The following is a 16,656-nucleotide window of genomic DNA, read 5'->3' as shown; positions in this document are numbered from 1 at the left end:
GAAATTGTTGAATTGAAACGTGAAATAAACTTTCGCTTTACATTTTTTATTCATTCACAGAACTACAAAGCCAATATTTTTCAGAAAAATGGATAAATCGGTTGGTTCAGCCATTGAAAAAATTAAGTTACAAGAACAAGATAAGGAAGCAAAGTTAAAAGAAAAACGTGAATGTAGGTTACCTAACTTATTTAATAGTAGTTCTTAGTTCTAACTTCTATAATAATTAGATGATTAGGTTGATCAGCCATTGAGTTACTATGTTATGATACGAATTTGGAAAATTGAGCGTGAATTAATTAATGATTACTTATAAGAATATATTTTTTTATTTACAGTCGAAGCTAATATCGCATTACTACATCGTAACATTAAAGAGATAAATACTCAAATACAAAAACATTCTCAGGAAGAAAGTGCAATAACTCAAACAAATATCAAACTAAAATCTCAATTGAATGTTGAAAAAATTAGGAATAGAGCTCTTTCAACTCAGATAGAGATGCTTAAAATGGAATTAATAGAGTTACAACATAAAATAGTGAGTTCCACTTTCTATTATGTAAACATATTATCATGTATTATCAGAAGACTGTCTCTTCCAAGATTTTTTTTTCATGTTTACGGTAAAAAATCTATTACCTACTGAACCTATAAACATAACAGTTAGGTATAAAAGAAGGCTGATCAAAATTATATTTTCCCTATTATAGAACCAAGATATCTCCAAAGTTTGGTGTATTCGTTCGTCTTTTTGCGAAACGATACAAAAAACGTCAGATGAGTATAACGTGTGGGCTCTATTAATGAAACCAGTGTATTCAGAACCAATGCAATATAAAAGCAAGAAATCTCCTGAAGAACCAGTTTCTAATATTGGTAGGCTAGAAGCTGCAATCGAAAGGCGAGACAAAGCTATAGCAGAAAAAAACCGCTTACTGGCCGAGCCTGATAATGGCGAGGAATTTATTCGGTTAGAATTACTGTAGTCATAAATAGTATCAATTTTAATCTTCATGCCTTCATAGAATTTAAATAGATTATTTTATAATCTCCTACTTTTTTACAGAATTAAAAATGCATTACGTTACTCTCTGGAAAAGATAGCGAGTCTAAAACAAAACTAATAGTAATAATTATAAGATTAAACCATTTTTGTATGCATATTACACAAAGATTACACATAAAATAATTTATTTTTCTAAATGCCATGAAGCCAGGTAAGAAAAAAGTTAATAAAAAATATATGTCAATTTTGATACTGTCAATAAGACGGCCACAATGACAGCCCAGTGGTGATTAATGTCAAATTTATGAAGAAATCAATAGTCAAAATATTTATGTAATTTATTAAAATAACACGAGATGAATAAGAATTTCCATCTATTCAGGTAATAATCTTGTAAAAACTTATATATTCTCTGTCTATGTGTGGATCAGGGATAATTAATTTTACACAATATTAACTAATATTACGTTATAACTTCATCCTGAGAAAGACCAACCTCGCAATTACTTCTTTTGAGATATTATTATATCCTTGTTTATCTTAAAGCTGCGGCCTCACATTGGATTCAACTTTGCGTCCAATATTGGCTATAATTTGAAATGATCAAACTACTGCACTATACATTGGCTTCAATGTCAACTTTGTAACCAATCAATGGGAACAGACTAGCTCATTGGGCCAGTCCCAACTGTGGTAGCAGAGAAGCGAAGACGATGGACGAGACATTGCGTCAAAGTACTGATGCATACATTGGTGCATTAGGCGCAAAACGTTACGTTGGTGCAAATATCTCCAATGTGTGGCCGCGGCATAAGAGTTATTTCAAGGATCTTTAGCAAATAGCTATTTATTCCTCAGTTTAATATTATATGAAGTCTGTTCAGGTATTTGTGTTTTTGTCTACCCTACGAATGATTGAATTTTCAATTTCTTAACATTAAAAAGGTCTACTAAAGTGGAGTCCTATACTAAGCCACTGAAAATAATTACATTATATTATTAGTGTACTAAAATACTCAAGAAATAATTCAATGTGTAATGTCCTATTTGTGGCACAACAAAATGTTTATTTTAGATTTATAACCAAGTAACATTGAGTAAGTAATAAAAATAATTACTGTTCATTCATTTCCTATTATTTCTTCCACATGAGTCATACAACAATTTTAAGTACTTAAACTTTAAAAATGAATCTTGTTCATATTTAAAATTAATTTTAAAATCAGCAATTTTCGTAATTGTTATGATAATTGAATAGGAAGTACTCATGAATTGTTAGCAGTTACTTGGAATCAATAGTAATTAGTCATTTTATGTTATTGTTAAACAAAAATGATGATTCATCGTATTGAATAAAATATGATGATATCATCAAAATTGGAAAATTCACATTATAATTCATTCATATCAGCATAATATTTTTGTTATATATTTGGAAAAAAACTGTTGTATGTCCTAAATAAACAAGTATGTTATGAACTATCTAAGACTATTCAAAATCAAAACATTTGTTTTGTTGATTCTTTTTTTTTTCTATATATTATAATAATAAAAAAAATATTATATAGAGTCTCTATAATATTTTTATTTAATTACAGGAATTACATTAGAATATTCAGAGGAAGATCATTTAGCAACAAAGTTGAAAATGTGAACGAGAATGCACCCATAAAATTTTCTACCAGTGGTGCTGCTAAAGCTAGGATAAGACCGATTTTAGCGACACCAAGAAACATGCCCTGGTATCAGCCATTTAGTGTAGTTGGAAGCGTTGCAGTTTTCCTGATATACTTCTGTATGATTCGCGAAGAAAGTGATATCGACTCTGAATTCGAAAAAACATTATATGACAGACTCAAGGGCTTAGAAAAACAGCAGTTACTAATTAGCTATAGGTTCAATAAAGAAAATGGAAGGAGTGTCGCTGAAATTGAACAACGTCTAAAAGAAATTGAAGAGGAGGAAGCAAAACTTGTAGCTCAATAAGAATAGTATTTTTGTAGATAATCTTTTAATTATATTGATTTGTGATTGTTAAATATTTGTTTTTTTAAGCCTTTAACTTGTATTATCATTTGAAATTAACAAGGCATTAAAGACCTTGGACTTAATGGACAAAGTGAGGACAGGAAAATTCATTTGGTTATTTCTCAGCTAATATCTACCATATTATTTTGTTATTATAAGATTTCTATGACATTTCATGAAATAGGCATTTTAGATAAATTCATGGTTCTCGCATTTTCTATTGATAAATGTACATAATGTAAAATGTCTCATGTCAGCCAGAACAAGTTTTTGATCTTAGATGAAATAACAAATATTTTATGTAGGGTACATTGAAAAAAATGAAAAATTTTTTTGAATGCCACTAGAGATAAGTGTTTGAATATAATAATAATGGTCTAATTAATTGCATATTAAATAATTTAGCTATGCCTCACATTTTGAATGCTTAATAGGCTAGTCACAGGCAAAATACTAGGATTTCAATAAAAACAAATTGATGTATTCTAATTAATTTATTTAACACCAAGTATCTTAATTACACAAGTACAGTGCATTATTCCAAATGAACTCACAATTACGGTCAAAATTTCCTAATCTCTATACATACCACAAGTCACTAAATATTTTATGTCCTTGCACAAGACTAACGCTAAAAGGTGTTATGATCTCACAGAACCAACTAAAGTCTAGCGGAGCTAGGTATATCTTGTACAAACACAGTCTAACTTACAAATTACAAACATATTTATAAAAAAAACAAAATCAGTTCTGCCGCCTTAACAATAATGATTACATTATGAAGTTTAATTAAGATGAATTATTAATGGGAAACATTATAAAAAAATGTTATAGAAATTATGTCTATTCGAATTAAGAATAATTTATCATAGAGTACATTAACGCTATATCTATTTATTTAAGCCCGCTCGCCACGGATCCGTCTGGCCAACTGGATGTCTTTAGGCATAATGGTTACACGTTTGGCATGAATGGCGCACAAGTTGGTGTCTTCAAAGAGGCCGACCAGGTATGCTTCACTGGCTTCCTGCAAACAAAATGAAAAATAGATGCTTAATAAAATGTGGATACATATAATTAGAAGATGCATCATTTAGGTCTCAAGCTTACCTGCAATGCACCGATGGCGGCAGACTGGAACCGAAGGTCAGTCTTGAAGTCTTGAGCGATTTCTCTCACGAGTCGCTGGAACGGCAGCTTACGAATAAGCAACTCAGTAGATTTCTGGTAACGACGGATTTCTCGGAGGGCCACTGTACCGGGACGATAACGATGGGGCTTCTTTACCCCCCCAGTGCTGGGCGCTGATTTTCGCGCCGCTTTTGTCGCCAACTGTTTACGCGGAGCCTTTCCTCCGGTTGATTTACGAGCAGTCTGCTTGGTACGTGCCATTTTTTACTGCAAAGAAATAAAATAGAACAAGTTATAGAAAATAATAAACAACGATGTTGCGACATTCAAGTTGATACAATAACAATTAACGGATATTGAAAGATGCTAGCGTAAATTCTTTTGTCAAACTAGCGTAACATGGTTAAAATACAAATTTACACACCTTTTAATATGTTTTAAGCAAAAATTTACAATTTAAACGCGATTTTGTTGGAAGTACACAACGATCATATGCTCAAGCACAGTTCAAGATGGCGTCGAGAGAATGGCGGGCGAACACTGACGCCTTGTTTCTGTTACTGTATTGGTCAGGATTTCTAAAATTCAACACACGTGATTGGACTAAAAGCAGCATTTACCATTGGTCAGGTTAAAACAAACTTTGCAATTTCATTGGATAAACGTAGTGATCAGTGTTGTCCTCAAAAAAATACAATTGCGATATATATTTAAAAAATTAAAACATTCAAAATGATTTGGATAGAATTAACGTTATAATTTAAATTAAATTCAGTTAAATTGTCTAAATTATAAACAAAAGTAAAATCGCAAATTAAACGTTATATTTAAAGTTTTTTAAGTAATTAAAAACTAAAAAAATGTAATATTTCGAAATTTTTAATACCTGTACACATATTATAGCCTTATAGCTGATACATTTGCTGAGTAAGTTCCATTTAAAACTAAAAATAATAAATAATAATACATACAAAGGGTTGGATAATTTTCACATTTTGATAGCTGATATTATCAAAATATTCCTGCTTCATGAAATACAAAAAAAAACCCTGATCGACCTATTTTTTATTTCTTTTTGTCGTAATTAATGAAGTTATTGAGTGAAAGAGACGGATAGAAAACATCAGCGTGACATTCCTGTCAATGATGTTTACGACATACGTCGATGTTTTTCTCATAATTTTTGTGTTTTTGCTTGAACCGACATCGAGATAAATATATTTTAAGTTCAAGGTCACATTTATTCGAAACATGTAGTGTAATAATAGTGTGAATTATTTTCTTAATTAGGAATTTATTTTCGTTTGTTACCTTTCTAAAATATTTGTTATCACGTGATCATATATTGAATTTTAATTGGTCATCGGTGAGCGTGCCCTGCGCGACGCGAGAGGCGCAATAATAGTTCTACAAAATGCCGTCGGAATCTAAGCCTTTGTTGACAGCTCAAACAGAAAAACCAAATCATTATAAGTAATAATCACTTTCAGTTATTATTGTTGTTTAAGATTGTAGCGTTTGTGATACGGTTTCCAGTGATGTGCGTTTCACTTACATCAGCGGTTTCGTTTTCCAGATATCTTAAGGAATTTCGTGTCGAACAGTGTCCATCATTCCTACAACATAAATGTACACAACATAGGCCTTTCACATGTTTTCATTGGCATTTTAATAATCAGAGACGTAGAAGACCCGTAAGAAAACGGGATGGAACGTTCAATTATAGCGCTGACAACTATTGTACCAAATATAACGAGACTTCGGGCATTTGTGAAGATGGTGACGAGTAAGTAGAAGCTTTGTTCCCCTTACATATTGCACGTATAGAATGCTTGAAATTATGCTATAGACGTATATTATTAATGAAAGATGGTTTATAGAATATGGGTAAGTTAGGTTGAAAACAATATTTTCATGGAAAATTTTGTTTACCAATACCGAAATATAATCCAGGCAATTTGAGATCGTATAAACTGTTGCTGTCGTATTTTAATCGCAAGTTCCTTTCTATTTTGGTTGGTTGTTCCCTTGTTAGCCCATTGTTCTTTTTGCTTTACTATGTTATATTTTGCGGCATTACATACATTCAAATTAATTGACAGTAACATAACATTTCTTTTGAAAATTACTTATCAGCATTCAATTAAAAATGAAAATGCGCACTAATAAGACTATTTGTTAATTAATGATGATGTTGTTGTTGATGATACTAATTATACAAAAAAAATTAATTGTAGGTTTAATTGTAATGTGAAATGTAATTAAAGATTAAAATTATATTGTTGTATAAGCACCACCTTATTAATCATAATATGTTTTTAGATAGATTTAATCAGTTAAGAAGCTATACAGGGTGTCCCACTATTTGTATACTAAGTGCGAAGGGACTTGTAGTTCTGCATTCACTGATCATGTAAAACATACTTAAACAACAAAATTACATCAAAAAATTTTTCTAATACCGCTCCTCTAATGTGAGCATTTTGTCTATGAAAACATAATCTTAAATGATAGGTCACGTGCTGGTAGCAAAGCTTGCAGGTTGCTCGTTATGGGTGTAAACATAGAGTTTTAAGAATTCATCTATTTAAAAAAAAACTGCATCTGGAATTTTATAAGTATTTTTTATGTACTCAGCATATGCAAAACTATAACCTCCTTTTATACCAACAGTGGGACACCCTGTATAATATGCATTGTAGTTAATTGCTAGTAACATTTAACAAGTAATGACACCAAAGAAATGTTTATTATCTCAACTTGAAAAGTATTTTTAGTAATTATCATCATGATCACTGACAGCGCATATATGTTCTTACTGCTGGGACATGAGCCTCCTATGAGGTTACAAGCCATAATCTATCTATATATATATATATATATATATATATATATATATATATATAAATGAGTTTTCCTTGGCCACGGCATTACGCATGAAGGGGTGGACCAATTTCGATAATTCTTTTTTTATTATAATCCTTGAAGTACGAGGATGGTTCTTATGTAGAGAAAATGTAAATATGTACCACGGGCAAAGCCGGGGAGGACTGCTAGTTTTTAATAAATTACCTATATACATACAAAATGTGATAAATATGAACAAGAATATGGCAGTACAATGTTTGCCAGGACAAAAAGTAAAATAATAAATATTGTGCTTCCAGCATCATAAGTAACAGCAAAAAGCACACTTTAAAAAAATACTAAATTGATAAGTTATGCTTCTATACAACCGTATATGTCCATAAAATAAAATCTCAGAATTTTACTGTCTTTATTTCTTGTAAAATGAGTTTGTAACCCTACATGTGGGTATAAATACAGATGAGAATATTGTATTAAAGAGAGCAACTGGTAGTAAATGGCTATGTTACAAAAATTCAAAAGTGCTGCTAGAAGTTTTATTGAATTAATTAAAAGGTTTGAGTTTGAAAAAATTTTATCTAATTCAGGCCTGCATTTTTCTGTTGAATAAAATAGAATAGAATTCATTTATACATGGTAAAAAAAAATACAGATCGAAATTAAAAGTTCATCATGAAAAGGAATCAGCATGTGGCGAAATCAATAACCAATAATATGTTGTACAATATAATTCATTTTGCGTAATATCTTTTACTATAACCACACAGTCAAAATATCAATAACAATACCCTGATCCTTTTCAGTTGCCCCTACCTACATAGAACGGCTGGCGACACGGAGCGTCGATATCACCTCCGCTACTACAAGACATGCATGTGCGTGCACGACACAGACGCGAGAGGGCTATGCACCAAGAACGGGGCGCACTGTGCCTTCGCCCACGGAGCACCGGACCTTCGCCCCCCGGTGTTGGATATGAGAGAATTGCAAGCGCTGGAGAACCCAGATGGAACTGATGGGGACGCGGCGGCTCCGAACGCGTTAGATAGGGAACGGAATTTGATGAATGAAGACCCTAAGTGGCAAGGTGCTTATGAGTTTTATTTCATTTATGTAGTCGTTTTCGTGCATACCTATTTGTATGTTTTCTATGCATTTTTCGTTCAAAACTTATAAAATTTAGCTATATGTCTCACATTTATATGCTAAGAGGCAAAGTCCTGTCATAATTTTATAACCTGTCCTATCCTTGCTCCCTAATTTTTACAAAAAAAAAAAAACACAATATATGTATAGTAATCAGTCTCCAGTGACTGAGTACAGTACATGCACAATGATAAAATAAAAACTCTATTTTTCCATTCAATTAATTATTTAGATTTTTTTCGTTAACTAATTAGATAATTTATAATCACATAAACCACAAAAAATAAATCAAATAATATGACAACGAATTTGAAAGTTCTACATAAAATGAACAACAACCTAAAATAATTTACATATATTTTATTACATCTTCAAGGCTGCAGTGAATTTTAGTTTTTTTTTTCTGACTTAAAATCATAGAAAAACACAAATTAAAGTAATATAAAAACTACGGAGGATACATGTTCTACATGTATTATTTCCAACGTTTTCTATACCATTTGAATAAACGTAAAGTTTAATTATTGTACCTGTATTAAGTATTTTTTAGAAAATTCAAAACATACATTCACTTTACATGTAAAAAATTATGTCAAGAACATTTTGTACGAGACTTCGTCATTGACTCATTGTCCTTTTGTAAAATGCGCGTGCATCCTATTATTTTTAGTGCACTTTAAAAAGTCGTTGACGATTGCGCAGTTTTTTAATAGCATTTTATAATTGCAGATACGAATTATGTGCTATCATCATATAAAACTGAGCCTTGTAAAAGACCGCCCAGGCTTTGCAGACAAGGTTATGCCTGCCCACAGTATCACAATAGTAAAGTAAGTATGAAGATACATTCATTATAATTATGTATTTGCTAATAAAATTTTTTTGCTTGGTTATTGCTTCTCGATGAATGAAAAAACAAACAATATAACCTCACGTCGATTTGTGGAAATATTCCCGTATTAATATTGTAATATTATGTTCTTCATGAATTATTGAGTTATCTTTAGGTGAAAAGATATTTACCAAACATATAAACTTTATAATCTCTCTACTAGTTCATAAATATTTTTAACCAATTTTTTTATTATTTTAGGATAAACGCAGATCGCCAAGAAAGTACAAGTACCGGAGCACCCCGTGCCCCAACGTGAAGCACGGCGAGGAGTGGGGCGAGCCCAGCAACTGTGAGGCCGGCGATACCTGCGGGTACTGCCACACGCGCACCGAGCAGCAGTTCCACCCGGAGATATACAAGTCGACCAAGTGCAACGACGTGCAGCAGGCGGGCTACTGCCCCAGGGGACTGTTCTGCGCGTTCGCACATGTTGAACGTGAGTATTTGCAGTTTTTGACGTGACAACGTCTTATAATTCGATAGCGCCGGCTGCACGCACGAAAAAACATGACTCATGCGGCGTTACCTCGCTCTGAGGCGTTCCATGTAAGGCTTGAAGTGCGAGCGAGAGCGCGGAACGAGCGACAAAGAAGCAGAACGGACGTTGTCACGTTCAACTATCGTCAGTAAGCCGACTTTACAGACAACCAATTTTTTTAAAGTTTTTTTGGTAATATAGTAATGTAAGTCTAAATAACAGTTGTATGTTAAATCATCATGTGAAATGTTTTTTTATTTTAATTTCATAGTGCTGCATAAAAAATTGATACGACACCTTTATAAACTATGTCATGTCATGTAAACAGTGTAAAAATGTCTTTTCTTTGTTACAGCTGAAGATCTAACATCGACCCGGGATTTGACTGCACCACTCGAATGCGGGACTAATTTGGCGGATTTACTATCTTCCGCTCTACCGAACGACAAAAAGAACGACGTCGGAGTGCTCGGCGGAGCGCTAGGGCTCCCGCGTCCACTGTCTCCCCCGCACGCAAACGGTAGCGGCGATGGTTCGGAGTGCGCCTCCACATCTAGCGGGGGCTCCGCCCACCCTCGCACGTTGCAACAAACATCAGCCCTACAGCCATATTCAGAACATGATAAGCCCCAACCATCTTGGCCTCCTAGATCTACATTTGACGCGACAGTTTTACAAGAAGTAGTTGGTAACGCCCTAGATGACTTACATCTTGACGATCCGTTGAATTTAGTGGCGTCTTTAGATCGCGATCTATCAGATGGTGAAGGTCTGCTAGGTGGATCAGCGCCAGTTAATATTCCAAGACCGACGTTGCGCGGTTTCAGTCCTCCCAGTGGTGGTTCCCCTCTCCCCCCGTTTCTACGTTACGCAACAAATGACACGGAGCGGTTGTTTAATTCACATGCAATAAAGGCGGGTAGTTTTGGAGCAGCGGGTGCGGGTGCGTTTGAATTCGCTGCGACATCACCTTCAGCGCCCGCGGAACTTTCTAGATTGCGAGAAGAAGTTGTCGCCTCTAGAGCAGCGGCTGCAAGATGGGATGAACGCATCGCTCAAGCGAGGTCCGCGTGTGAAGCTTGGCAAAGGGAATCAGATGAAGCTCAACGCAAAGCGGCGTTAGCAGAAAGACAACGCGATGAAGCATTAGCACACGCTTTGAATCTAAAACGCGAGCTCGAAGCATCCCGTGCCGCTGGTCGTCGTGAACTGCGCGGTTTGCCGCTCACAGCGCTCAAAGCGCTGCAGGTCCAAGTGCGTACAGACCTGGAGGAGATCGAGAAAGCGCTGTATTTGGAAACAGCGACTAAATGTATGGTCTGTGAAGAACAGCCCCGCAGTGTGACGCTAGCGCCGTGTAACCACTACGTGCTATGCGATAATTGCGCTGCGACTACTAAAGAGTGCCCGTACTGCCAGACCCCCGTACAGCACCACCAGTGAACCCACGCCAAGCCCGCACGTTGATAATACTCAAACCATTCATATTTATGTTAAATCGTGCAAATATTACAATTCGGTAAAAGTGAAACGCGCTCGTCGGTGTGAGTCGCTCTCTACTCAAAATCGTCTCAAAATCGACAACCATACATATTTTTTATATATTTGAGTAGATTACGTATATGGATAAAGTTTATTATATCGTATTGAACATTTGATTTTAGCATATTTTACGGTAGAAAGTTAAGAAACAGAATATTAATTATTCATAAAGTTGAGCATTTTGTAGTTTTTCGAATCGACTGCCACTGAAGAATGACTAAGGAATTATGCAATCAAAATTTACTTAAAAGTGAGAACAGCAATGATAGATGACTAAATAAAATGCGCTACGTTTTCTACTATATATTATATTTAACTACTATTGACTATAACGAATCTATTATATGTACTTGGAATTATTGTGGCTTTATACAAATTATGTGGTAGGTATAGCTTCGAAATATCCTTTTTAAAATATAATATAGTATGGTGAGCTAATTTACACCAAAGCAATTTGATTCTAGAGTAAACATGTTCAAATACAGATAAAGTACAGTTTATATATTATGAATATTTAATACCTATATAGCGTTTACTACATATTTTCATAAAACAAAGTTTATCGTAGTGCATGGTAAATTGTAGCGTTTTTGATGTTACACAATGCTTTCGGTGTTATTTTATTTAGACGAATGGTTGTTCCGCCATCGTGAATTTTACGCGTGTACGAGATCTTTATTACCTGTGGCAATTCTTTCATCAACCATAGACTATACAGATCATACAATCACAGATAATTTTTTGATATTTTGATAATTAATTGAAGTCAGTTGATGGAAGGAGTGTTGCAATAGTTGTAGTAATCGTATTAATATTTAAATCTATGAAACTAGTAGGCTTTAGTTTTAACCGTGAATTTTTTTAGTTTTTTGCTCGTTCATAATGAATATATTTAAATAAGTATACTGGTAATCGGAACTTGTTGATTGTTACTTTTTTTACATTTTTATTGAGGTTTTTGTATTGCTTACTTGTTTTTGAAGCACAATATAGTTCACCTCGAATAAGTCTATGGACCAATGTCATAGAGTTTTTTTTATCTATGTTAACTTGTAGTGTTGTCTGAATAAAATATCGATAATATTCATGTGTGTGCACTTTGACGCGGGTTTCCCGCCTGCTCGTGTTCAATTTGCATATTATTTATTTATTAACAAAGTATTTAATTATTTATCCAATTTATTTATCCATGAATCGCATGCAAGGAAAACGGATAATTTGTGTATTAACGCGTTTTTAATCGCTGAAGTGTTTGTTGTTATTAATTTTATGCATTTTTTGTGTACATTCCCCCATTTGTTTATCATTTTAAACATGGAAAGAACTTTTCAATATTTCAATATTGTAAACAAGAATGAAAAGAAAAAGTTTTATAACTTATTTTACAAATTACTAGCCACTTTGCTCGTAATCTTGGAGTTATTAATTTGTAAAAAATAAAAATTGAAATAAATATGTTCAAAATAAATAATGTAGGAAGAACAATCAAACTAGAAGTGTTTATAATTAAAAAAACTAAGACATTTTAAATAATGAAAAGTTATTTTCATGTTACTAACACTAATTCGGTGTAGGGATAATATGCGCATTTAGATGACTTCTTTTTTTTAAACCCTAACTATATATTATTATAATGTGTCAAGTCTCATAGCTTTCATGGTATTTGTGTTTATCCATGTCGTGGTCATATCGTAGATTTGCTCATTTCATGATATGATCGATCATTTCGTGAAATGGTCGCATTTCATGAAATGCTCGAATGTCTATTGGCCACATCATGATGTGGTTTGGGCAGATCAATGATAAGAAATCGTTTCTCGATATGGCCCACTAAACGCGCGGTTTTTTCATGAAATGATCAAAATTATTTGATCATATCGTAAAATAGTTACATTAATTATTGGTAGAGGCGCTGCAAGCGCTGTGTTTATGTGATAAGATGGCGGCCGCCGCGCTGGCGAAAATTTAATTATTCGCAGTTTAAAACTTCATAGTTCATTTTATTACAATATGAAGAAAGTCATAGCAAATAATTTACGACGAAGAGGTTCGAGTACTATGGAAAATGCGGATATCTTATATTGAGGAAAAAATGCGTCTAAAATCGTTTACATAAATATATTTATATATCCTATGTTATTATAATTGTTCCTTTTTTAAAAAGCGATTCGCTTCTGGCACTCGCCGGCCGCTACCGCGGCACGCTCGCTTTGCTCGCTCGGCTCGTGCGTTCTTTATTAACGTCTAACCTAACCTAACCTAAATGTTTTCTATTGCAAAAACCATTCGCTTCTGGCATTCACCGGCCACTGCCGTGGCACTAACTTATATGACAATAAACAAGTTCTAAAAATATTCAGAATTTTTTAATGTTTTATGGACTTTATATATTTTATACGATCTGGCCAAATGTGGATGACCATATCGTGAAACGTTGACGATTTAACGATCTGACCAAACCATGTTGGCCATTTCATGAAATGCGACCATTTCGTGAAATGGCCACTCATATCATGAAATGATCAAATCTACGATATGACCACGACATCCACACATGCATTTGTAACAAAACATTTATTTCACTATTTTACCTCCTATCAAAATAATAAAGAATGTTATCGATTAATAAGTTTTTTCTAACTTTTATATATTCGCAATTTAACGTCTAAGTAGGTACCTAACTATTTTAATATTGACAATTATTTAATGTACTAAACGTGTACTCTGGTTATATTGAACTATATAAAGCATTTTATATGAATTTATTTCAACTTTTCTACATTAAAAAATAAATATTTATATATTTTGAACTTATTGAAAATATCTAAATGGAAATAAAAAAAAAAATGTTTTTTGTATCGGCATATTATAGTAATAGGAATAACAAATTTAACTTAGAAATAAAATATTTAGTTGTAAGTAGTGTTTTCAAATTGTATTGGACATTATTATAGTTAAGTGTAGCATGTGCATTGTAATTGAGAAGCAATATGACCACAGCCGCCTTTGATCAATATTCAGATTTCTATTTATGTGATAGATTGAACTGCTATTGTAGTATTCCGTTAGTGATGTAACTAATGTTTGGCATTTATCGATTGTTTGTACTGCAACATTGACTTAATAAATAACGTTAATAAAATGATATGGAGAATGTTTTAAATGGCGTCTTATATTAGTTACATAATTAACGAGGCAAAAATATTTATCTCGTTTGGAAAATATAATACATTTATCTTTATATAGCCGACTACGCGCAATATAGTCGGCACGGCACATTTTGTACGGCATTGTAGGTTAAAGTTTGAGCGTGTAAGTGTATTTTGTGGAAGGAATGAATAAGGCAAAGTATAAAATCTTAAATGGCTGGTAACACGTCTGTTTGACTATCGAAATTTTAATTTCACAATCATTTTTTTACGATCAAATGATTTTTTTTTTGTGACCAAAATTTGAAGGAAAAATCGAAAATATAATCTTTAATCTAAATTACCTTAAATATAATGTACGCGATCTGAGTATTAAGTATTTTATTGGAATGCTGTTTTGACTATTTAAAAAGTATAAGATTTAGAGTGGAAAAGCTTAATTGTAAGTGGCCTAAGATGTGTATTGGTAAGAATGAGATATTTGAAGGAAAAGCAATGTAGTGGTGGCGTTTAGAGCAAAGTGGCACTTCTGATTTGCGAAGAGTTATTCCAAAAAAATTAAGAAAAGTTCTACCGAGAGATTTCTATAATACTTATAGAATCTGCTTTACATATTATAATATTTAATGAAATGCCTACACTCATCAAAATAAAATAAGTGTTCGGAAGTCTGAAGTGTCAAAGTGTGATCCAACGCGATTGGTAAAAAAATCAGCCAATCAGAACACTGCCTGTCCCTTCTTTAAACGTAGGAAGCGTAGATGATACTCTGTAACAAAATGTCCTGTGTCTCGCCTATCGTAGCTTGCTAGTGTTCGTATTTCTGGTTTAATATTAGATGTGTATTAGAGTCATATTTATTTTTATACAGAATATCTATCACATGGAGATTTATATCGATTTTAATGCTTTCTGCTCGTGACTTTTTTAAATTGATGACGCAAAAATACAGTGTGTATTTCATTTCATGATCTATTGTGTAAACTTCTATAATAGTATAGTGTTGTTTGAATTTTGGATAACTTTTTGTGTCAAGAGATATTTCATAACCAAAGCAGTGATTATAAAGTCGAATTTTACTGTTTTAATACCGCAATTTGCCCGCATACATATCAAATTGTTTTTCAATTTAATCGCCGCTAATCTATGCTGCGTTGCAATTTGCAAATGGGACTTTTTCCTTATATAATCTGCTATGCTTAAGCATCTGATATATTTTACTACCCATTTTTTATTCATTTATTTGCAGGCGTGATGTGGTTTCCATTGTTATATTAAAAACCGTAAAAATCGCTACATTCAGTTTACAGTTTGCATTTTATGTTACTTTTTAATTAGGACCAATTTTTTGTTTAAATCTTATAGCCTTTGTTGAGTACGCATAATAGTAATAACTTCTTTTATATTTTAATACTTTTTTTTCAATTATTTAATCGTTAGGTAGGTAGGTCCAACAAATTTTTTCAAATTATTATTGTTAATTAGAAATGGTTATAATTATTATAGTAGAGATCCAATTTTGCTAGCGCTCGCTAAAGATAAAGATCAAATGAATTATGTTATTAATTTTTTATATTATGTATCACTATGCAATCAACCTTGTAATCTGTCATAGTAGGTATTTTAACAAAAGTAATTTTCAAATCCATGTGATACAAACATGTAACAGAGATGAAGATTAATATTGTAGATAGGTAGGTTTAATAAATTTTAAATTCCATTCAAATATAATATGTGTTTCATTTTATGCCTTTTCCTGCAATCCTAAAAATCTGTTTCCTCTGAGGAATACAAATATTTTTGCAAGTCAAGTTTACTAAATGCAGTATGCACCCTGCTACATAATAACATTAAAAAGTAAGAAGTGCCAAGTGTTGGCCATTCAAAAACTCGATCTCGTGCATATAATAAAAAATTGGATTCAGAAATAACTCTTTGTTCCTAATTTCAATATCGCACCCAACTGTAAGGTTAAATCGGCGGTTTCATGCCTCTTGAACGGTGCCCTTTTATTAGCTATATTAATTACCGAATGAAATTTGGCCGTATCGTAGAATTACAGCTAGTATAAAAAAATTGATGAAACTTTTCATTTTTAGGGTTCCGAACCTCAAAAGGAAAAAAACGGAACCCTTATAGGATCACTTTGTTGTCTGTCTGTCTGTCAACACCCTGTTTCTCAGGAACGCGTGGAGGTATAAATGTATAAAACTGAAATTTTATGTCGAATTCTGTCTACGGTCCCTCGATGAAAAAGATCCCCCAAAAGATACAGCCGTAAATGTTGAATTTTTTCTCAAATTTCGACATTCGCAAGGAAATCGAAACCTACAGTGTAGTTCCCGTGTACGCAGAATCATGAAATTTGGTAAAATTTAACTTCTTATAATAGTAGGGGAGCCCAGGATGC

General features: G+C 33.0%; 4 protein-coding genes across 5 annotated transcripts; 3 read left to right on the top strand and 1 right to left on the bottom strand.

Moving 5' to 3' along the window:
- The first annotated feature begins 88 nt into the window (after window positions 1-88).
- On the top strand, window positions 89-1,127 carry LOC149906301 (uncharacterized). Its single transcript, XM_090104413.1, has 4 exons — window positions 89-173; window positions 339-541; window positions 714-973; window positions 1,070-1,127. Exons 1-4 carry the CDS (start codon window positions 89-91, stop codon window positions 1,125-1,127), a joined length of 606 nt encoding a protein of 201 aa, XP_089960539.1.
- Window positions 1,128-1,271: 144 nt separating this feature from the next.
- Window positions 1,272-3,048, top strand: LOC149906300 (uncharacterized). Its single transcript, XM_090104853.1, has 2 exons — window positions 1,272-1,391; window positions 2,608-3,048. Exons 1-2 carry the CDS (start codon window positions 1,366-1,368, stop codon window positions 2,993-2,995), a joined length of 414 nt encoding a protein of 137 aa, XP_089960979.1. The 5' UTR covers window positions 1,272-1,365; the 3' UTR covers window positions 2,996-3,048.
- A 470-nt stretch (window positions 3,049-3,518) lies between these two features.
- LOC149906299 (histone H3.3A) lies at window positions 3,519-4,748 on the bottom strand. The gene is made up of 3 exons (XM_090104504.1): window positions 4,593-4,748; window positions 4,148-4,435; window positions 3,519-4,064 (listed from the first exon to the last, which is right to left on the bottom strand). The coding sequence occupies exons 2-3, from the start codon at window positions 4,427-4,429 to the stop codon at window positions 3,936-3,938; spliced, it is 411 nt and encodes a 136-aa protein (XP_089960630.1). The 5' UTR covers window positions 4,430-4,435; window positions 4,593-4,748; the 3' UTR covers window positions 3,519-3,935.
- Window positions 4,749-5,308: 560 nt separating this feature from the next.
- Window positions 5,309-12,767, top strand: unk (RING finger protein unk). Of its 2 annotated transcripts, none has more exons than XM_090104323.1 (6): window positions 5,309-5,637; window positions 5,720-5,954; window positions 7,840-8,123; window positions 8,912-9,012; window positions 9,276-9,513; window positions 9,911-12,767. In XM_090104323.1, exons 1-6 carry the CDS (start codon window positions 5,583-5,585, stop codon window positions 10,996-10,998), a joined length of 2,001 nt encoding a protein of 666 aa, XP_089960449.1. In that variant the 5' UTR covers window positions 5,309-5,582; the 3' UTR covers window positions 10,999-12,767. The 2 variants fall into 2 exon arrangements, with proteins under 2 accessions (XP_089960449.1, XP_089960448.1); XM_090104322.1 differs by having other exon boundaries at window positions 5,311-5,641; window positions 5,745-5,954.
- The last annotated feature ends 3,889 nt before the right edge of the window (window positions 12,768-16,656 follow it).

This window comes from Colias eurytheme, chromosome 8 (assembly GCF_061535395.1).
Source record: "Colias eurytheme isolate Ceu_HAF_F1 chromosome 8, ilColEury1 Martin Lab GWU primary, whole genome shotgun sequence".
Taxonomy (NCBI): Eukaryota; Metazoa; Arthropoda; class Insecta; order Lepidoptera; family Pieridae; genus Colias; species Colias eurytheme.
This window is presented reverse-complemented; position numbering and strand designations above follow the sequence as displayed.